The sequence below is a fragment of the Andrena cerasifolii genome, chromosome 1 (assembly GCF_050908995.1).
Source record: "Andrena cerasifolii isolate SP2316 chromosome 1, iyAndCera1_principal, whole genome shotgun sequence".
In the NCBI taxonomy this organism is placed as follows: Eukaryota; Metazoa; Arthropoda; class Insecta; order Hymenoptera; family Andrenidae; genus Andrena; species Andrena cerasifolii.
The window spans coordinates 33,747,852-33,770,549 of record NC_135118.1 but is presented as its reverse complement, the minus strand read 5'-3'; the positions used below and the strand labels follow the sequence as shown (position 1 = coordinate 33,770,549).

Sequence of the window (22,698 nt, the reverse complement as noted above, 5' to 3'; positions counted from 1 at the left end):
ATGCAGGTGTCTGTTAAATGCCCATCAGCTTTTAATGAGTATACTTTTCAGACTCAATTTCCTATATCCGAGGTCACGTGTGTAGTGTGCTGCAGCGAGCCAGGTAGCCCGCGAATAGCAATTCATACTCCTAAATTATCTCGCTCCAAGGTACTTAGACTGCAGTTTTCCAGCGACACGGAAATGGAGGACTGGTTATCACACTTAACTTCAGGTACGAATATATGCTTGCATTTACTTCGCGTATTATCGATATCCCAATCTAAATGCCCGTCTACTTTCTTAGTGTCTTGCCAAATGAATAATGTTTACGGGAGGCCAGGGCCCAACTCCATTTGGACTACTACTGCGTTGGGAGACATTTATGTATATGACCCTGCTGCTTTAGAAGTAAGTTGTTACACAATTCGACCCAAGTACTATTGGGAGCTGGAAAGAAGTAACAGTACCCGCTATACTACTACGGACGTTGTTGGAGGGGATCGGATGAAGCGAGCGGACGATTCCCCTTGCCTCTGTGACGTTTCAGCTTGTGGGTAGTGTGACTTGTTTCCAGCTCCCAATAGTATACCGTTTAATAAGGTTTCACAATAGCGTTCACTCGAACCCGAATTGTTTACAGGAAGGTCAACTCCTCGACAATACTTACGGACAAGAATTGAACGTCGCCGGGAAAGAATTGCCGTTCGAATGTATATTGCAAAACGGTTTCGGATACGGCGGCTCCCTAAAAATGACAGTATGCGTTCACGACGATGCCGATAGGTGAGCGTTAATTGAAAGTACGATCGCGTCGTTTAAATCTCTTGCGCGACGATGTTTCTTATTCGGCGATTCTGTGGTGGCCAGGCTATCGTTCAATCTAGTCTGTTACACGACGATATCTTTGAAACACAAGTCCGTGATGGAGAGCCACGACGTGGCGTTGCACTTTAATCCGAGACTGAAGGATAACACGATCGTGCGGAACACGTATCAGAATGGGCAATGGGGCGACGAAGAGAGGAACGGTGGTAGCCCGTTAAAGCCTGGCTCCGATTTCACGTTAGAGATTCTTTGCGAAGCACGTGGTTACAGAATACTGATAGATGACACGGAATTTACTTTTTATAGCCATAGGATATTACCGCAAAGTATTACGCATTTAAGGATCAAAGGGCTGATGACGTTGTGCAGCGTGCTTTATAAGTCGACCTCTGTACGTAGCAATCGTATTTGTATAAGGCATAAGGTAGTCGTAGCGTCTTATTAAAAGGGATTGTAATATAATGTTGCGTCACGCAGGTGATCATTGATCCAATTACAATGTTCTGGAGGCAGATGGGCGGGCATTTGAAGAAAGTCGAAACTTGTTCTGCTGGCGTGACATGGGGAATAGGGTACGATAGTACTGCATGGGTCTATACTGGCGGCTGGGGTGGTTTGTTCTTGAAAGGTATTGTAAAATCAACAGAGCTTACATTTAATATAAGGTGACCTCGTCCCCGGTAATTTTCTCCCTTAAAGTTACAAAATAATTAATATGAAACCGAAGCCACGTGTAACAAAAATATCTCGTGGACTCGGGAACCCGAAGAAAAAAATGGTCACCTTAATTTAAGGAGAAGAAGAATCGATCTCGGGGCTATAGATTGAGAGAATAATATGGACCGTTGGTGTTCACAGGGGTTGATAGCAATACAGGGATAAATGCCATGGTAGATACTCATAATTATTACGTTTACGAAAATCAACGTTGGAACCCCGTGACTGGGTACACATCTCATGGCCTCCCAACGGACCGTTACATGTGGAGCGATGCCACTGGACGTCACAAACGTACTCGAGAACACACTAAACTGTTATCCATGCATTGGCATTGGGTAAGTATCCGTCATACTGACAATGAGTAACCACAGAGGGCTAATATTATTAGCCTAATGATGAATTGTTTTGCATACATGATGCAGTAAACTTTGTTAACACAGGTATCAGATTGGATAGTAGATTTCCATACGCCCGGGGGCGTTGATAGAGACGGCTGGCAATACGCTACCGACTTCCCTTCTCAGTATCACGGTAAAAAACAGTTCACCGATTACGTGAGGAGAAGAAGATGGTTCCGGAGGTGTCAGTTAACGACTAGCGGTCCTTGGCAAGAATTGGGAAACACAAAGTTGACGGATGTGTCTATATATGTAGGAAACATTCATAACGAGACACTACGCGTTCAGTAACATGGATATAGTTAAATAATTATCTGTCGTTGCTCATAGCAGGCAACTGAGAAACCCGGTACGGACGCTCCAGTGCATATATGGGCAGTAGCTTCTAATGGCGAGGCCCTATTCAGGAGAGGTGTTTCCGAATCCTGCCCAATGGTACGAATAGAGAAGTTTACTCCTATCGTCGGCTTGAATTTTTGTTCGAATCATTCAATGTTAATATTTAGGGAGTATCGTGGGAACATATACCAAGCGATCAAGCCTTGGTGGGCATTTCATGTGGCCCGAGCGGTCAAGTTTGGGCCGTAGGGAGGAATGGTTCTTCTTACTGGAGATTGGGCATCACCACTTCGAAACCTACAGGTAACGTTAACGTTAGCGATCCACCTGATCTAGTCTTTTAAATGCCACTTAACCTCGTTGCGCAGGGATACAATGGCAGAACGTTGAGCCACCGACAGGCGCTCACTTAAAACAAATCTCTGTGGGAAAGGACGTGGTGTGGGTCCTGGACACAACAGGCAGGTTGTCAGTGCGCCGCGAAGTGCAGATGAACGTTTTTCCCGAAGGAACGTACTGGCAGACTCTGCCTGCGATGCCAAACGATCCAATTCACATAGGTAACGTTGGAATTTGCACATCGTACAGACCAGCGTTTCCCAACCTCGTAGAATCCAAGAATGACCCTAGGCGCTTTCCCTGAATCTAGTAGACCCCCGACTAATTTTTTTTCAAATATGTCGCTAACCATATTAGCAATACATCTGAACTCTGCGCTAGTGTAGTTAGAAGACGGCTGAGGCTAGCGAATAATGAGTATTTTCATTGTACGGCGTTGAATAATCTTGCAGAAGTATCCACCTTTAATTTCTGTGTGAAAAAGTTGCAGAGAAATATAAGACGCATTCCCCAAAGGCTGCGTTCCTTGGAAAACTGCGCAGGTTGCCCTTCAAACCAAGCCCCGCGTTGGGAAACGCTGACATAGACAACACACATGCTAATTTAAACACACTCTCTGACCCCTCTTGCATAGGTATACTTTATAGGAGTTTGTAATTGTGGCGTAGATAGTGTGTGTTTTATTCTGAATGGGTTTCTCAGTGAATTAATTCTTATTATGACTTTTAAGCTTGCAAAGTTTGCCGTTATGAAGCTTGCCGTCTTATTCCTGTCGTAAAGTAGTTTACGTTCCATCGGTGCGTAACGATTTCTCGTTCATTTTAGATATGTCTGTTATCAATGCGAAGCAAGGCTTTCGAAACATTGCTGTTGCGAGGGAACAGGGCCAAGTGTGGGCAATTTCAGGAGCTGGTATACTCTGCCGCAGGATTGGCATCACCGATACGAATCCAGCTGGAACCGGCTGGACGACCGGTATAGGGGTGAGTGAATCGTTCGCATTTACAATATAACACTTGATAAAGCATTAGATCACGCCCTGAAGACACCATTACTTTTGACAGGCAAATTGGCAATATATAAGCGTGGGAGGACTTGTAAATAAAGCGAAATGATGAATTCGTTTTTAAATCGATGGAGATTGCTTGTAATAAGATACGTGGAAAAGTATTATATTATCCTATCTAGCAGCGTGATACTTTTTTCACGGATATGATCGAAGCCGATGCATATAAATATATGACAAATAGATGTTCAAATCTATATGACATAGCTTTATGATTAACTGAACTTTACGAGTATAAGCTTGACACGTAACGTTTCCGATAGCAAATAAAAGAGACGTTATTTTATCTAAAACGTACAAACTACAACAATAATTGAATTCGTAGCCTGATCGTGCTTACTCTTTTCAAACGTATCATTTCACTAGCTTGTTATTATTTGTATGGGAAGAAATACACGCGAAGGTGTATGCGTGTAAGAAATGAATAGAATTATTATAATCCTCGCGTACAGTCTTGCCATTAAACTACGTAATCAATATAATTGAGAAACATTCCAAGTGCATTTGCATAAGTCCTAAATAGCTTACAATAATGTGACGGTAGAAAATAGCAAGGGATGTTGATTTTATTTTTTTAATAATCACATACCATTTATAGAACTATAACTGGATCGTACCAGATGCCTTGTCTATTTAGGTAGAGATTATTTTCACCATTACAGTATACAAAAAGATGTTACAAAATTTCTCGAAGATAATGAGACTGCTAATGGAGATATGTGGGAAATCGAAATCATGATAATTTTTATTTATTGTGTGTTGTATTATGTGCAGAAATATTTGCCGGAGACTATATTATAACACAGTTGCTTGGAACAGTGAAATTGTAGGAATAGTCATGATCATCAAGAATAATGATGACTGTTTATAAATATTCCAAATAATTAATCGCCAATCGATTCGTTTATTTAACGAAACAACCCTGAATGGTTCTTTTAACAAGACGTGCTAATTAAGTGTTTCTGTATAAATAAATTTCATGTAGTGCCTCTAATATGGAAATTTCATATTCGCATTTATTATTTATAGTGTCTTACTTTGGGAATTAAAACATGATCGAAAATAATAGAACTCCACTTTTCGAAACTGTTAAAGTAAGATATTACAAATCTGAATGAAAATGAATATTTTTGAAAACTCCACTACAAGTGACCGACATTATAAGTACTTATTATAATTATTAACATTAGCCCCTACTTTGTTATAAATTATAAATGTTACGTCTCATTCCGTTGACAATGTATTTGTGTCATGTAATTGTCTATACTGATATGTAATTACACTAGCTTTCTATACTTAATTACATTATGTGATCAATAAATTTGATTTTTTTAAAATAACAATTCAATGTAATTCTGTATCTAACATAACGCTAGTACATACAGTTCTACGAAGTCTGTGCAAATCAATCCACAATAAGTTAATATAAAACAATATATTTTATTAGTACAAACAGTACGTAAACAATCAATAAGTGAAGTAAAATTTTTTAAGAGATATGTACAGTATATCAACACGTTATAGTATATAAATACAAAAAGAGGAACAAATAGATTTTACATAAGCTTACATGCTATACAATAAGTCAGATTTCTTTTTACAGAATGGTACTGCAATTATACTGTATTTAATGCGCAGCAGTGATGCTCAACAATTTATATGTTCACTGATTTAATGCTGTTTTGCGTTTATGTGTAAAAGTATTTTATACAGTCGGAAAGTTAATGTCTTTTAATTGGCCTTCCACGCCTATTCGGTAGCATAAAACGGCGAACTACCACGAATATTATTACATTCGTATTTCAAAGTCGCAATCACTTCTCGTCGCACCTAAGATTTTGTCTCGGAGGATTCGTGGGCATTCACTACTAAAATCGAGTCACGATTCTAACTTGATCCGCGTACTTCCGTTTCATCATGTCCGCTTCTATTTTATCCCTTTTGCCCTGTTCGCTGTGAGATATTCCGTAAAAGAAGTATATGCAGAAACCTGCGTAAAATGGAGACAGTAATGAGAGTAAGATTTACATGGCGTTACGCGGTAAATTGCTATTGTTCTTTTATACGTATATGTACCAATGAGCATCCAGACGGCAAATCTGATCCACGTAAAAGCGTCTAGCTGTAGCATCAAGTATAAATTAATGAAAATACTGCAACATGGAAGAAGTGGCACTAATGGTACCTGTAAACGACAGAGACAGTTAACCGGCGTATCTAGTACTCCATCCCTTTCGAAAGGAACTCGTGAAGTAGATACCTTAAAGGATAGCTCAACATCTTGAGTCGGTTGCCTCGCAATGGCTGCTAAATTCAGTAATAATATTATCACAAGTATGACTAGTATCACAGTTTCTACTACACCGTTACCAAAGGCTCTTGAGCCCACCTGCTTAATGAAAAGCGCAATAACAAATACAATAATACCTGTAAAGACAACAGAACAAGTATAAAAACACGAGTTAAGCGTGTGAAAACTTTTAAACAGTAACTAACGTCAGAAGACTCACACAAAATTAAAACACCGTATTTCGCAACTTTGTCGGAAATCTCATTTACTTCCTTTTGATTGTGCAGATTGAATATTTGTTTCAGAACGTTGGCTGACGTTGGTTCGTAACTATTCATAGCTGTCACAGAATGAGTATTAGAGGTGTATTCCTTCCCTTGGTATCTAATCATTAATATAATGAGTATCTTGTATTTAACATGAACATGTTCGATGTTTATCGCGTTTACCTCAATATTAGAACAGATATTGCCACGATAGTGTACGCTAGAAGTGTTCCAATGGACATCATATCTATCAGCTGTTGAAGATTGAATATAAGTGTCATAGCCCCCGTGAATAGACCAGAGATCACTGTTCCAAAAATGGGCGTCATGGTTTTTGGATGTACATTCGCGAGACGTTTGAAAATTATCCCATCGCTGCCCATGGCGTAAAGTATGCGTGGCAAGGGAAACATTGCGCCGAGCAAACTGGTGCAGAGTGCAAATGCAGCGCCAATGTTAACGATCCATTTAATAGTGTTCCAGTTAATTTGCTCGAACACGTAGGGGAATGGTGCGTCTGCGTTCTAAGCGCACAAGGTGTTGGGTGAAAGTGAACGTTCAGATTTTAAAATGTAAAGAATCCAAGCCTACCTGATCGTAGTAAGGCCACATCATGGTGAGAACAGTGGAGATGCTGAAGTAAGCCAATAGGATTATCACTAAGGACACAACGATGGCTATGGGTATGTTGCGTTGAGGGTTCTTGGCTTCTTCGCCAGTGGTTGCTACTGCATCGAAGCCCACAAAACCATAGAAACATTTCGCTGCGCCGATCATCACTCCATTTATACCGAAGGGCATGAATCCTCCAGACCCGGCATCTTTTACTGTCTCTGGTATGTCTTCAACGGGTATCCTCCAATTTGCTGGATCAGCTGGAATTTCAAAGAGAATGGACCACGCGATCTTTATAGGCATCGCAAATTTGATTCTTACTTTTTTAATCCTAAAAGTGCACGCCGAGGATAAACTTCACTCAAGGATATGTGTAAATCACTTCTTTTAAGCATACTCCCAGCAATTAGTACTCTAGTACACTAATATCTCCATCGATCATTGTGATTCTTACCTTTAATGGCCCCTGCCACTACAATGATTACGATAGTAATCAGATTGATGACGGTGAATATGTTATTCAACATCGAGGACTCCTTCACCCCTATGCTCAATAAAATAATCAGCAGCATCACCACGCCGAACGCAAAGAAGTCCGGATAATCGGACAGAAAGCGAACATGTATTGGCATAACGGAGGTCAAGGTTTTACTTATCGTGTTCCCTATTAACGCGTCCAAGTAATTGCTGAGCCCTCGGGCAACGCTCGCTGTACCTGGTGGACAAACCGAGAAGAAGATGAAACATGATTTTGCAAACGATAGAGAACTGATATTCGTTTCTACGCAACAACGACGAGGTACAGGATGAAGCTAATACATATTTTGAAAATTTATCATTATTATCAACAACGGACTAACACGTATTGAAAAAAAAATGAATAGTTCCTATTTTATACGATTAGTACAGCCTATTGGAATACATTATTGCTACTAACTCAATTTTGCAAAAAATGTGGATTAGTTCGTATTTGAAGCAACAGTGACTCTGGAGACTATAGGTCCCGCATCACAGTTTACAATCCATAACTCGCAGTGTACACAATTCACTTTGGGGGGTGGTAAGTGTGAATTGTGACGAGTGGACTGTAAAGTATAGGCTGTGAGATACGAATTCTGAAGTGCGTATATTCGTAACGTGTGATACGTCTGAAGTTCAAGGTATGTTGGCATAGAATCATTAAGAACAGTGATGATTCGATTCTTCGATCGTTTGCTGCATTATGTAACAATAAGTGAAGGTCATCCAAAGTCACCGCGTCACGCCTTTATATTTTCAATTACCAACGATTCTATTTAATAAAAAAGAGCATCGATAATCTTTCAATCTAAAAAAGAGGATAAATATTTTCCTGGTCATAATACTCGTTTGTTGTTCTAAGAAATGCTCCTTTCTGGAACATTGTTCTATGTCGTTAATTGCAGCAAATCTATTATAGGTGCGTAACGTTAGGCCGAGCGATCTGTACGTATTTCGATGAATTATTCCACATAGATTAAAGTGCTCCCACTCTATCAGTCATGGACAGGTACTACTCAAGTGGATGGCACGTTCCTCGTCGTATTTTTGCGAAGCAGAGGAATGCCACGATAAGAGGAATCCTCTCCTCCGCAAGATAACACCGAGAACCGTGATCCTGTAAGAAGCCCGATATCCAATTGGCATCTCGCGTGAAGAGCAGTAAAGAAGGTCGTCTGCGTGCGTACCTATTACATACTCCAAAATTAAATTCCATCCTATGATGAAGGCGACGAATTCCCCCACTGTTACGTAACTGTAAACGTACGCCGATCCTGCCTTGGGGACCCTGGAGGCGAATTCCGCGTAGCAGATTCCTGAAATTCACACCAAAATCCCATTTAGCGCACGTGCGAAAGATCCTTCAGAGATAATCAGGGGATTAATCGCTCGAATGCTATATCTACATCTAACATTTCGCAAGCTTTTCGCAATAGTTAAGTACCATATTGAAATAATACCACTTCTTGCCATTCTGAAAACCTACTTTCCCTGGTGTCGGCGTGTATTCACGCCGGGGCACTTGTGCACACAGTGGCGCACGGGGGGAGGGGGGGGGTGGCACCCCCAAAGAAAAAAGAAAAAGGAGATTAATGTAACCTCGACTGAACTAATTCAAGAGCTTCGCAAAAAGAAAAGAAAACTCGATTTTATTCTGTAAATAAATTTTTGTATAATCACCTAATGAATTTAATTGAATTTGCATTAAAAATATTTTTATCCATCCATCTCGGCTTTCCGTAAGGTTAAATCACGAATGCGCCACTGTATACATACACAGTGTTCGCGTGTCTTCGCGTCGATATTTCTTGGAATAGAAATTTCGCATCGAACGTATCGTGGACACTTGTCCACTATGCACAGGACCAGTTAAGCAAAATTTGATCGACAGTAGTATTTGCTTAGAAAAATCTGTTCGAGTTAAGGGGGCATTTTTCAAAGCCTTTCGCGTCTCCAGTTTCGAAGCTACGTGGCCTTATCAGCTTTGCCCTCGAAAGAAAGGTATATGTAGGTGTGGTCAATAAACTAAGCGTCTACGTATGTCATCAAAGAAGGAAAAAGGAACGAACAATCGCTTCAGTCACAGCCATTCGATAAGCGTCACTTGCTAGGCATTATCGCGGAAGGGGGTTTTGGTTTATTCAACCTCGTTTATATTCAAGGGTAAAACATCGTCATCGCGGCTAATTAGCTTCGGAGCTAGTTCCCGAAATGTCCTTTAATTGGTGCAAACTGCTAATATCCGGGGAGGACGTAGCAGCGTCGATTTATAATTGGTTAAACATGTACAGCGACAGGGGGCGAAAGCAGTGGCATACTTGGGGTTAGCATAGTTTCTGGAGTACAGTCTTCCCCGGATTATCGAGAGAGATTTGGGACCGGGGAATTCTCTATAAACCGGGGCAGTGGAAGTAGTTAGTCAAGGCCCTCGCCCGAACTGTGTGACAAGTTCATTCGGTATTGAATATGATACTTTTCACATTACTGATTACACCTTGATGAGAGTATTACCGATGGTTTGGTGTGTTTATGTCGACGAAAATGAGTCGAAACACGAAGCAATTCGGTTTATTTTTTATTATGAAAACACAATTAGAGTTCCAGTTCCCCGGCTTAAGGGAAAAAGCACGCTTCTCGTGATTAACTCACATTTCTCCTGCAATTATTATCGAAGTAATTTGCTAATACAACGTAGCGACGTTCACTAAAATGGATTACTTCGCGTTTGAACTCATTTTCATCGAGAAACCATACAAAAATCCATTGGTAATACTTTCATGAACATTTATTAAAAACATGAACATTTTATTTTTCGGTACTGGGTATTTTACCTGGCCCAATGGTTTTATTGCCCTCGGCAGTTAACGGGCGGCCTACCCGGGACCACAGGCCCTCGATCGCAGCGAGGAAGCATAACTGTGGGATGGGTAGGTCTTTCCCGATAATCCGGGGAAAAAAGCATTTCAATAATCCGAGGAAGACTGTATATAGTGACTCATATTAGTAACTAATACTGGATATTGCCGATATTGGGGAGCAGAAGTGTAGGTACATGGAAGACCTATGTACCCCCTCTTCATTACCAGCAATCGGCGCGCGCCAGCTCTGCCATCACTTGGCGAAATGTTTCAGCGTTCAGTGTCGCGGCTGGTCGGGGCGGTATATGTTGCAAGGGTGTTAGAATCAAGGAAGCAACCATGGGTATTCCCTGTATAATTATTTAAATAAATAAATAAATAAATTAAAGTATATAAAAAGAACGCAAGGGACTTTCATTGTGCCAATAAAGATGCTCCTTATTTAACATAGAATAGGTATACCAAGAGATAACGAGATTTACAGGAGTTGAGAGGAGGTAAAACAAAGGCAATGTATTAATAGTAACGACTCGATACTAGATCGCCTATCAAACCTCGAATCTAGCCATAGTTATCTTCACACTTTTGAACATGCGCATTGCGCTATTGTTCCATATGCCTGTACTTCAAGACTCCTACGTCGTCTAGCTGAATAGGTGTTTTTGAATTACCAATAATACAGTAAAACGCACATCTGGTGGCTTGTAAATCCAAGAATATCGCTTTGCACTTTGCGCGTCACTCGACTGTACTCCGCAAACGCACTACCGTTCATAAGTACTAGGACACCTGTTGTACCATTCGCAAACAATATGATATTCGGTACAGATCTAGAGCTTCTCGCTGCTTTTGATTTAAAATAGCAAATAAAGTAAAATTCGTCAGGGTTCTTGAATACCTGAATTTGCAACGTTTTTCGTGATTATTTCAAACAGACTAGGTGCTCTAATACTTATGAACTGCAGTGTACACACGTATGTACAGTGAGGTATCCTATAACGAACAGTTTTTCTAATTAAATCAAAAGGTTTACAAAGAGCGCTGAGAAATACAATCGGCCGTACACACGTGTGCAATGTATAAAATTGAAATATAATAAATTAAATTTATAATACTGGATACTCCACCGTTCGTTATAGGATACCTACGTACTAAGTTTGCCCCAACAACCATCTATACCTACCAGCGAACGCGGAAGCGACGGCTGCGATCAGAAAGGAGATACAGACAGCTGGCCCAGCCGTCTCCTTGGCGATGCTGCCAGCAAGGACGTAGACGCCGAGGCCGAGAGTCGCGCCCACTCCTAGTGCCGTGAGATCGAACAGACCAAGGACTCGAGCCAATTCGCCCTTGTCTTCCTGGTTCTCGTCGATGCGCCTTCGGGACAGCGCCCTCCATACCCGGCTCGCCATCCCGAGCCCTCCTTTTCACTTCCAGCTACTTCGTCCTCGCCTGAAACATGATTTCATCAGTCGCCGAAATCCTCCTCCAACTTATTCTACGCAGAGTTGGGCATTAATTAAAATATTATACAATTTCATTCGAATAATTGCGAATAAAATGAAATTATTCAAGAATAACTGGCGATCATTCGAGGTTTGATAGGCGTTCTAGTATCGAGGAGTTACTATTACTATATTGCCTTTATTTTACTTCCTCTCAACTCCTGTAAAATTTTATGCAATTTTATTCGAATAAATTTCTACACCGAGCAAGTAATTATTTTTAAGGTAAACGAAGGGGGGCTCTGGACGTCATTTCCTGTTTCCAGGAGTACTAAGAGGCTTGAAGCTTGAAGTAGCTTTGAGGTGGGGTTAGATTGAAACTGCAGGATACGACGAATTTGAAGAAATGGCACCTACTGTTGGCCTCGATACAATCTTAAATTTACAAGACCACGATAACTAGAGCTCTTGAATCGTGCCATTTCCAAAGTCCAGTAGATCATCTATCTACTATTTGGACACAAGCAGGACCGCCCCTTGTCGACTTTACGCCCTAGGCAGCCGCCTAATTTTGCCTATAGGACCGAGCATGGCCTGGACACGAGTGTAAATTACATCACCGGATAAATCGATAATAAAGCGATGAGATTGGGCATTAATTCCGTATTTCCTGTGCCCTATATCTCGAGTGAAAGATTTTTCGAATATGTGCTCGAGTAATCGGAAATCGGGGAATCAATGTCCACGGAGACGGTGTCCCGAGCAGGGCCTACGTGAGTTTCATGGAATGTGTGGACTATTTAGAGTTGCTTTAATATAGGTATGTGTGCTATATACTGTTAGAAAAAATTCTATAATTTTTGCTTATTTTTATTCTATGGCAACATAACTTTACTTTGCGAATTTAAGTTTTAACAGGGAGGACTTTTTTCTAAAATGAAGTCTATCTCTCATAAAAATGAGCTCCTCATATATGTTAATTTGAACTTTCAGTGCAATCAAACTTTTGACATATTTATTAAAGACAATAAATTAATTAATAATGCGAAATGCACAAGAAATATACCTACATTTAAGAAATAGGATATCGTTGTTTGAATGTAGTTTTACTTTATACCACTTTTAAATATTAAAAAATAGAGAAAACACGTACTTGCAAATGGAGTATTTATATTACAATTTTAAATCAATAAGAAAACGTTACTTTTGGGTATCGAAAAGTCATTTTCTTCACTATGCATATCTATTATGTATCTATACTGCTAGGATATGTATGTGTGTATTCGAAATGTCATTCTTCATCATATATCCAAAATTTGTGATAATATCTATCGTATGTTTTGAGATATTTAACGTGTTACAATCGCCCCTGTGTTACTATCGCCCCCGATCTACCCTGTACATATTATGTAGGCACTTATATTCAGAGTATCCTCTCCACCCCTCGATTCAACTTATCATCCCGAAGAAATCTCAACGCCACGAGTGCTCGAGAAAAGAAAAAGATTCTCGACGAAGGTTCGTTTATCGTAAACGATTACAAGATAGTAGACAATGTGACGCAAAGTGCTGCGCATCGATAAGCATTGTGCACGGCGTTAGCGGGCGTAGCTTCTCCAAAGATGAAATCCAGGTAAAAACAATACTCTGATTTTGTACGCAGATAGCTCTTCAGCATTCCGAGATACGGCGAGTCGATCAAGCTATGGTCGCCTCTTTTTCGTCGAAACTTTTATTAGACAGGATTCTTCGGGGGTGGCTACTGTAATTCAGACGGTAAACTGTTCTGCGCCGTTGCGCGCAACACGGATAATTATCGCACACCGTTGTATGTCAATGTTGGCTGGTTTATCGAGAAAAATGGGTACGTCACGTACGTCGTCACGTAGCTTTTGTTTCCGGCAGGTGTTGCAACAAGTGTGAATTAGATTAATCGATTTTCGCGATCGCGTGTACACCTGGGGCCTAAGGTGCCGGGCAAAAAAATTATCACTTTTTCAATTGGTTTTATTTTTCTTATTTTTTAGAATCGTGGTATGTGTTTAATATACATGTTTTGACGGAGAATTTAAAGCTGTATGAAAACCAGTTGAAGTTGAATTTATGTAACTAACATTGGACCGGACAACGCATTTTTATAGCCGGTAAAGGAGTTACCGTTTTTGGTAACTCGTTAGGCCGTCCTAAAAGCGAACGGTGCCCCCGGTTTTTTTACTTTTAAAAGTGGTAACTTATAGCGGGCCTTAAACGTGGATCGTCTTGTTTAATGTTATGTATGGCTTTTGTTTGTAACTTAAATAAATTCAACATTAACTGGATTTCATGCAGTTTTTAATTCTCCATTAGAATATGTATACATATATTGTGCAATTGCTGCAGTTTTGAGTTGACGTTAACCCTTGTACGGAAATTGAGTCATTTTTTACCCAAAATCGAGTCACAAATTCTCATTCCTCGTTTACCAATGCATTGTTTGGACTGAAACTCCTTCATGTCTTTAAATAAATAATACAGTTTTTATTTCCTTTCCTTTTTTATTTTTAATGTTTTTTAATTTCTTATCTTAGAAATTTAATAACTTCTGAAAATATTAAATCGTAGTAATTAAATGAACTGAGTTTTATTTTTGTCTACTCATTTCTTGTAAATATATGAGTTGGAGTCAATTTGACCCAACGGGTGCGTGTAACTTTACAAATTCCGTGACTCTTTTGCCCGTTTCTGTATCTATGTCTACGGGACTGATGCGCGGTGGCGGAGATATCGGTAGATTAAATCGGCAGCCGTTACGGGGAACAAACAACGTGGACGGTTCTGGACAATTCTGGTTATCGTAAGAATGTCTCTTTCTTCTGCAACAACGTAATGTTTTTTTGGAGATAAAGATTTAAATAAGATAACGGGATGATAGATTAGTTAGCGACGGTGTCAAATGTTGTACTTATTAACCGATGTCCACCATTCTCTGGTTTCATGTTTAATGGATAAATGAGATTAGTTTCGACAGTTGAAGAGTCCTTGCAGAAAACACTAAGTGCCAAAATTAAACAAAAAAATTTTTTATCGGAAAATGTTCGACGTGCCAATGGTAATATTGTAGTATAAAATTTGATTTGTGACACTTACAGTGTTTTCTACAAGCTGTACCTTCAGTTGTAGAGGAAATTCTGGTGGAAGATTAGCATTTATATGAGCATTTATAGTTTACTAGCTGGCCCGTTACCCGGGAATTATTTATGATGTTTCCAAAATAAATAAAATCGTTTAAAACGCCTAAAAAAATGTAATGTACATTCAAAATTTCATTGAAATCCGTTCAGCCGTTTAGGCGTGAAAGGACAAACAAACAGACAACCTTTCACTTTTATATATGTATTAGTAGGGATAGATATAAATCGTTGAGCTGTATAAAACAATATCTTGAACTGACATCTCTTAGATTTACGATAAACTGTATACTAAGAGAAAATAAAAGCTTAACGTAACCTACTTTATAAATATAGTATAATCGAGTTGAAACAGAATGCCTGAAGCATACGCGAATACTTTTTCTAGGTACCCTTTACACTGAATATTAGATTTTAATTATCAAGTTGACGTCATGGTTTTGTTTTGGTGAATCCCCGGCCATAATGGAACCTAGAAAAGGATTATATTTATACATACATATCCTTCTTGTCAAGTTGGGGTGTTATTGTTATCGTTCGCTTTTTAAACTTTTTTACTATTACTGCAGATTTCCAGGCCTACTTTAATCCAGAAAGGATAAAAAATTCTTCGGCAACTGGAGAATTCAAAAAAATTTGAAACTTTGCAGAAATGTAGTTCAAGTGGCGCTAATAACGTACCACTTTCTGTTTCGGTAATGAAACGGTCATAGGGGTGGTAACACCCCCTCGGAGAAACTTTGAGTTTTCATATTATCGTGAATATCTGCGAAACCGTAAAAGATATCGAAAAGAAGTTCGAGTCAAAGTTTTATGGTTTTTGATACCCTACAATATACTGATAAAGAATTTTCGAAAAACAGGTTGGTGGGGATAAATTTTGAAAAAATGAATTTCCTTCGAAAATTCTTTATCCTCATATTATAGCATATCAGAACCCGTAAAACTTTGGATTAAACTTTTTTTCGAAATCGTTGACGATTTCGCAGATATTTACGATAATACGAAGACTCACAATTTCTTCAAGGAGGGTTTCCCACCCCTAAAACCGTTTCATTACCGAAACAGAAAACGGTTACGTTATTAGCGTCACTTGAGCGACATTCTTTTAAATTTTCCAATTACCGAACGTCCCCTGTCACTAAAATCAAAACCCATCGCTACCACTGTGTCCTCTAACAATCTTACGAGGAATTTTTTTAAGCAAAGTAAACTCCGACGAATCGTTTCATAACTTTCCACATCCGTCCTTCATAGTTTCTCCCCGCATTTCAAGCACATCGATCACCCAAGAGGCCAGTAGTACAAATTGCCTGCAATCGCCTGGCAAACTAACCATTTGCGTCCAGCTAGATGAGTGAACGTATGTACGTGTATTCAGCGACCCTACGCGTTTTCCCGCAAGAAAGTACCGAAGCTGCGGCCGCGCGAAGGAATCGCCTTACGATTGATTTACTCCGCGCTGTTCAGCCGATCGTTGCCTAACCACAAGCATGCCATTTTTTGCCAACGACCGCGCAACTAATACGCTTCAACAGGAATGTTTCTCTACGAATGGAACCAGTCGCGTTGGTGCAGATATGTACAACGTACCCCGAAAGACATTAAAATGCAGATTGGTTCTATTAGCATAACATTGTACACGCGGTTCATCGGCTTTCTTTCCTGTCAAGTGGGGCCCATTTTTGCTAAATATAAATGGCGTGGCTGTTGGAGAGGTTCTTGCGAGAGTAATGTATAGGCTTCTTAATATTATATTACAGAGATTTGTAGATGAGCAATTTTATTTTGGTGGAAGGTGGTTTAAGAATGAGGGCATTTTAACGCGGAATTTATGGGAAATAATAAATTAAGTATTTGTGGTATTACCGTTACTAATTTTCAGGGAGGTATTTAGGTGATGTGATTATTTAGCGCCCCTAGGCTAACGCGTCTGTCACCCTTTCCGTGAAATATCATTAAATATTTTAATTTGAAAGAGCCCAGGCAATTGTAAAATTAATGCAATACGACAACTCACATATGAGTTATTGCTAATTTTCTAGATGAGGAAAAAGGGGGTTGTTTTTAAAGTTGCCTCGAGCCTCTGTGTTTGACGATCACCCTTAACTTTCGGTGCTGGGGAAAATAGATATTTTATTTTAGAAATCTATGCTATTATTGTCGATGAGAAAATAAAAGTTTACAGGCAGAAACGTTTTGTTATCCTTTTCAATTTTCGTAGCCTATATTAGTTAAGTTTAAAGATTTATAATATGCCTTATAGTAGGTGATAACGTCCTTCTAGACGATTCAACGACATTCCATCTTTTAAAAACTCTCTCAGCCTGACAATGAGTGTTGTCTCCGTTTACAATAGATATTTTTCTCCGGTTTGTTTGCACAAGAATTTTCAAGGCTCCCCGATCGTTCACGTCTCCGCGAATCACCTTGATCCCTTTAAGCAACGATCGTGATCGGCAGTTTGAAAGAGGGACCGCTTCAGAGTTACATGTTCATGGTTTTGCGTGGAACGAATACCGTATGGAAAGGTACATACATACATTCAAGCCACACGGGTTTCCCCGTTACTGTGATTCCCTGATAGTCGCCGTAATTGCTTCATAATCGTGAACGTGTAATTTCAGCTGACGCGACATCACCTTTTTCTTCGCGATGCTTCTTGCGAGAAATTCTTTGTTTTATCTCGGCCACAACATTCCCATTCCATCTCTATAGCATTCCCACAGCTGCATTATCTCCGCAACAGCTTTAAGACAACAGAATTCGTGTGGGGTAAACTTGCCTAATTCGTACCCCCGCTGTTTCTTTTCACCTAAGACAGTCAGTCAGAATCGCCCCTAGGGATAGAAAGTGTAAACAGTAGTTAAATTATCATTTGTGAGAATGAGAGGAACAAATTTCTATGTGAAACTACGTCTATGTTCAAGTTTATATTTTTGCGCCACAGATTTGAATTCAACATGACCTATGTGCCTATTTCGTACCACCGTGTGTAAGCTTAAATCGTACTGGTACGAACATACAAAAACAATGTAAGAAAAAATTGGATGGGGCTAAAAAGAAAATTATAACCGGAAAAAACAGAACAGCAAAGGCAACTCGAGAGAGGGAGAATACCGCCAAAAGCAATACATAAAAGAGAAAAAAAAGAAGAAGAAAAAAGACGGTGAAAATGAAAGCTGGTTTTGTAAACTGTGTCAAGAAAATAGACAGGCAAATATGCTACAATGCACGCAGTATGTACAAAATGTGGGAATAAATAGATGTACTTTTGAATATGTATGTGATGCTTGTAGTAATTCAATTTCAAAGTAGGGTAGAGAGGGGGGTGGGCGAATGTAACACGTAAATATTTCAAAACATATGATAGATATTAACACAAATTTTGGATACATGGTGAAGAATGACATTTCGAATACACACATCCATATCCTAGCAGTATAGATACATAATAGATATGCATAGTGAAGAAAATAACTTTTCGATACCCAAAAGTAACGTTTTCTTATTGATTTAAAATTGTAATATAAATACTCCCTTTGCAAGTACGTGTTTTCTCTATTTTTTAATATTTAATCTGGCCATTTTTAAAGTAATACTGATCGTTACTTATCACTTTTAAGTGTCTCGTTAATAAAAATTTATAATTTAGGTTTAAGAACCTGGTCGGGGGCGATTGTAACATCGGCAGTCGAGATCGGTTGTACCGGGACAGAACCGAATAGTAACAAAGAAGATTAATAATATTGTCTTGTTTGCGTGGAATCCTATAGCACAGCACAATGAAACCAAATAAAAAATGGGTGCAATATACTGAATGCAAGGATTGATCACACGAAGAATGCACCAGCCAAAACGTTTTCTATTTCTGCCATAATGGCGACACCGCATAATTGCTTATAAAATCAATAAATATTTTAATATTGTAAAGTTCAATTAGTGCTACTATCGACTCCATGCAGTGTTACAACCGACCCGGGGTCAGGGACGGTTGTAACACTTTCTCCGCTTCTCATTTTTTATTAATAACCGGAATATTACTTGACATACAGCGAAACTGTTGTGGCTCAAATAATATCAGATAAGTAACTAACATTTTCGTAAAAAAAACTGTTGTTGTAACTGTAATAGTTTTTGCGTAAGCGTATTCCAAAGTCAAAGTGTTACTACCGCCCCCGGTCTACCCTACGAATTAGGATAAGTATGGTACGATTTAGGAACATTAATTAATCCTGAATCGTACTTTTTTCATATTAAAAATAAATCGTTTTTATGAATGTTGATTATTTTTTGTTGCTTGAGTTTATAAAACTGTTTATTCTATTAATAAAGAGTTGACTGCCACTAATTTTGTTTCCTTTTCCTTTACGCTTTAGGCAAGTTTACCCTACATACAATTCCCAAGTACTTCTCATACGACCACTCACAATTCCCACACCCCACGTCACTGTGGAGATGGTATGGAAATGATATGGGAATGACACAGTAACAGGATGGAAGTAGTGCAGGATCAGTGTAACAGTGAAGTCATCTTACATCATCGGACTACGCCGACAAAACTTTACGATCCATTTATAATGCGCTGCTTAACATAATAACGTCTCGTGTCTCGATTGTCATTGAATGTTTATCTGCGACAAGACTCTCAGTTATCTCACTCGATGCAGGCGATCGTTTAATCCTTTCCCGTGTGCCTAAGCAACTTCCAAATCTCTGTAATCCGCGACCGTTATCTCTTAATTAAACAATACTTGCCTTGGATAAAGTCACGAATACAATAAAATTAAAAAGGAAAACACATTCTGGAGATATCTAAATCCAAGCGTCCCGATATTCCTCCATCTCTGAAGTGACCCTGATGTTACATGACACGGTACAGTTTTCCTTTCGTCGCGCCAATCTTTACCGTGCTTGTAATTTTTGTATACACGTCGGCGCGGATCTAATTGATCGAGCAAATCCGATGCATTTCGATAATTCGAATCTGGTGTGTCGGATCTTGCGGCGACCGGATCGTCCGAGATTTTTGGCTCGTCAGCCAGCGTGCCATCGACGCGAGGGGGGCCCGAATAGATTCGCGTGTGCACGCTGACACCGTTGGTCCTCAGCGCGACAAGGTTACGGTCCAATTAAGGCGAGGCGACACCGTGGTACCGAGTGTCCCCATTGCGACGCTTTGGCCACAATACGCAAATGTGGGCCAATTACCAATTCCACCGATCACCGCCGAATCTGATGACACTCTCCACTGCGATAACTCATGGCGGGCCATTTTCGGTGCGTCGAGTCCGCGTGGATCTCGACCGTGGTGGGAACTCGTTAATCCGAAGCGATTCAAGGAGAAAGAAACGGCACGCGTCTCGGAATGGGTTAGACTTTTGACTGAAGAGATACGGGGCGAAGAAATTCTTCTTTTTTCAAAGTTGAACGGGAATTCGGATTATCGAGATTCGAGCCAATTGTCGTTTGAACGGGGAAATTAACAGAGAGATAGAGCGACAGTGAAACATTCTTAATTTGGAAATCGGATTATCCGAACTCGACGAGAATTCGGATTACCGGGGTTCCAGCTAGGTTTGAATCGCGAAATTAACAGGAAAATGAAGTGACAGTGGAACCTCGCTAATTTGGAGACCGGATTATCTGAACTGAACGGAAATCCGGATTATCGGGTTCGAAATATATTTTCAAGTCTTGAATTGCCGGAACAGCCAAATGCCATGTATGTATTTGATATAACGAAGAAATCGAGATTATCAAGTTTGGGGTTGATTTTTGAATCTTGAGTCTTACAATTAGAAAGTAATAAATTAATGGGGATTCCGGTAATGGAGAGACCAGTGCCCCCGCTTCCACTCTCCCATCTCATTTCGAATTTGTTTACAGTTTTAAACACACCCACGGAGCGTTGACGTAAAAGCAATATCAGCCATCGGAACGACCTATCCTGCACAATCGCGTGATCAACAAACAATATTCAACTGATACGTTGAACGAGCGTGTGATGACAGACTGCATCGCACCAATTAATCAACGATATCAGTTCGCTATTTCTCCCTACGGATGCAAGCATTTTGCGACGCCCGCGGGGAAAATTTACTACACAGTCACCTATTCCTATTAATATAAACTGTTACATAGTCGATCCTGGGAGCATTCCGCGCTGGAGGCGGAAACTAGGATGTTTTCACTTCCGCGTCTCTATAAAAGAGCTGCTAAAGAAGCAGGCGTGAAACTAGAAAGAAATCAAACATAAACTTGAAACTGTAAAATAGAAACGTTCGCAGTTCACGGTTCACGAAACACGCGTCCTTATTAACCCACGGCCAGCGGTGCCTGGGTCTTTGCGTACCCGGGCTGAACGTTGCCGGGCGCAAGAGGAAACAGTAAAAGAGAACACCTCGGAAGTAAACAAAATGAATTGCCGTAATAAAATGAACACAGTCCAGTGTTTATAGTAGGAACATTTCTGCGGGTCTGAATGGACCCAGGAACTGATTTCTGTGCGATCGCCCGTTCGTTGCCGGACGGTTGATGGTCGAGCAGGCACTAAAGATAAATCTATGTTCTTTCCCGAAAAGGGCGATTATCGTAGCGTGAAAACGGCACGAAGCCGCGTGGAAATATTCGCAAGAATCCCATTTTGAGGTATTTCCCCTCGCAGGGATACCAAACGCTGCGCAGACGGCAACCAGTTTATTGCTACGCGGCCTGAAAGCAATAACGAAAGAGAAAGGAATTCTTTCAGTAGCCGTACGTTGTAATCGTAACGAAAAAGAAAATGCCGAAGCACGTGGCTACGTTTGCGTCGCATGCTAAATACAATATGCACAGATTTTCTTCTTCCTGCGCAAAAGGAAAAAGGATCTTCTATCATTTGCACAGGGCCGTTGTAGGATCGTCGTAGGCCCTAGGCACTTTTGCATAAAAACTGTATTTGTAAGCCCTTTCAATTCGTTATTCGCGTCATTCTATCGTTAATATATTTACATTATTGTTTAAAGTAAATTATATTTTCAATTTTTTGTTTTTTTTCATATTAAGCATAGCACATTCCTATTTAAAATTTCATTTGTAGATTTTTGTGGTGCCCACTGTGCCTATTAGATAACACGGCCCTGCATTTGCAATCTTTTCAATTAAAACAGAGAAAATGAATCGTGGAATCGGATCGATCGGTTTGCTGAATCCTCCTAATCGAGAAAACAAATTGATTTACCACTTTGTAAATCGATTGTATAATTATGCGATTAAGATCGACACGCACACGCCTATCATTTGTCTTCTTTTATCACGTCACCCCCTCTCGTGGAAATCGGATGAGGAATCGGGGGAATCACGCCCCGATTGTGAATAAAGCAGTATAGTTTGTTGCAAGAGATTCAATTGGGTTAAATGAAAGTCGGTACGGACGATATCTGTATTGATTGCAGGAGCATTCCATTCGTATGAAACGGACGACAACGTGCAACAGGTATAATAACTCTGTTCTCTATTTGATTTCGCCGATGGCCTCGACGATTTTCCAACAAATCGCGAGGAAAACAAAAGCAACGATAATGAATTCAGGAATTCTGAATTCGTTAAAAGTACAGACTCGGTGTTTGATATTTCGCCGAACTTTGATTTATGATCCCAGCTAATTAATAATAAGACGCGTTATCAGAATTACTTTGATCCAACGGCGGGTGTCAGCATTCAAAGAATTCATGTCAGAAACTCGAAGCGACAGCTTGAAATCAATTGATCTCGTATATCGGAAATTTAAATGTATTTGCATTTAGGCACGAGATAACTCGAAATAACGGGTAGATTTCTCAGGGTAACGATAAACCGAAGTGCAATTACTCGTACCGAGCTCATCGT

The 22,698-nt window shown here is 39.9% G+C and overlaps 2 protein-coding genes across 8 annotated transcripts in view; one reads left to right on the top strand and one right to left on the bottom strand.

The window, feature by feature from the left end:
- The window catches only part of Pex23 (tectonin beta-propeller repeat-containing peroxin 23), a 30,634-nt gene that overhangs the window by 4,067 nt on the left and 3,869 nt on the right, over positions 1-22,698 (top strand). For 3 of the 7 annotated variants that reach the window (XM_076828858.1, XM_076828917.1, XM_076828908.1), the window contains 13 exons: positions 52-214; positions 287-390; positions 623-765; positions 850-1,198; positions 1,285-1,435; positions 1,666-1,862; positions 1,968-2,177; positions 2,256-2,360; positions 2,432-2,567; positions 2,633-2,824; positions 3,088-3,237; positions 3,429-3,586; positions 3,668-3,962. In XM_076828858.1, the coding sequence (XP_076684973.1) occupies positions 52-214; positions 287-390; positions 623-765; positions 850-1,198; positions 1,285-1,435; positions 1,666-1,862; positions 1,968-2,177; positions 2,256-2,360; positions 2,432-2,567; positions 2,633-2,824; positions 3,088-3,237; positions 3,429-3,586; positions 3,668-3,718 (2,109 nt within the window). In that variant the 3' untranslated portion in view covers positions 3,719-3,962. Of the gene's footprint in view, positions 1-51; positions 215-286; positions 391-622; positions 766-849; positions 1,199-1,284; positions 1,436-1,665; positions 1,863-1,967; positions 2,178-2,255; positions 2,361-2,431; positions 2,568-2,632; positions 2,825-3,087; positions 3,238-3,428; positions 3,587-3,667; positions 3,963-22,698 lie in introns of those variants that run through there. The other 4 variants (XM_076828868.1, XM_076828879.1, XM_076828889.1 and 1 more) reach the window with 4 other exon arrangements.
- On the bottom strand, positions 5,090-11,629 carry Slif (cationic amino acid transporter slimfast). The gene is made up of 9 exons (XM_076828992.1): positions 11,401-11,629; positions 8,547-8,675; positions 7,295-7,555; positions 6,817-7,100; positions 6,409-6,749; positions 6,180-6,343; positions 5,930-6,096; positions 5,746-5,854; positions 5,090-5,659 (listed from the first exon to the last, which is right to left on the bottom strand). Exons 1-9 carry the CDS (start codon positions 11,627-11,629, stop codon positions 5,538-5,540), a joined length of 1,806 nt encoding a protein of 601 aa, XP_076685107.1. The 3' UTR covers positions 5,090-5,537.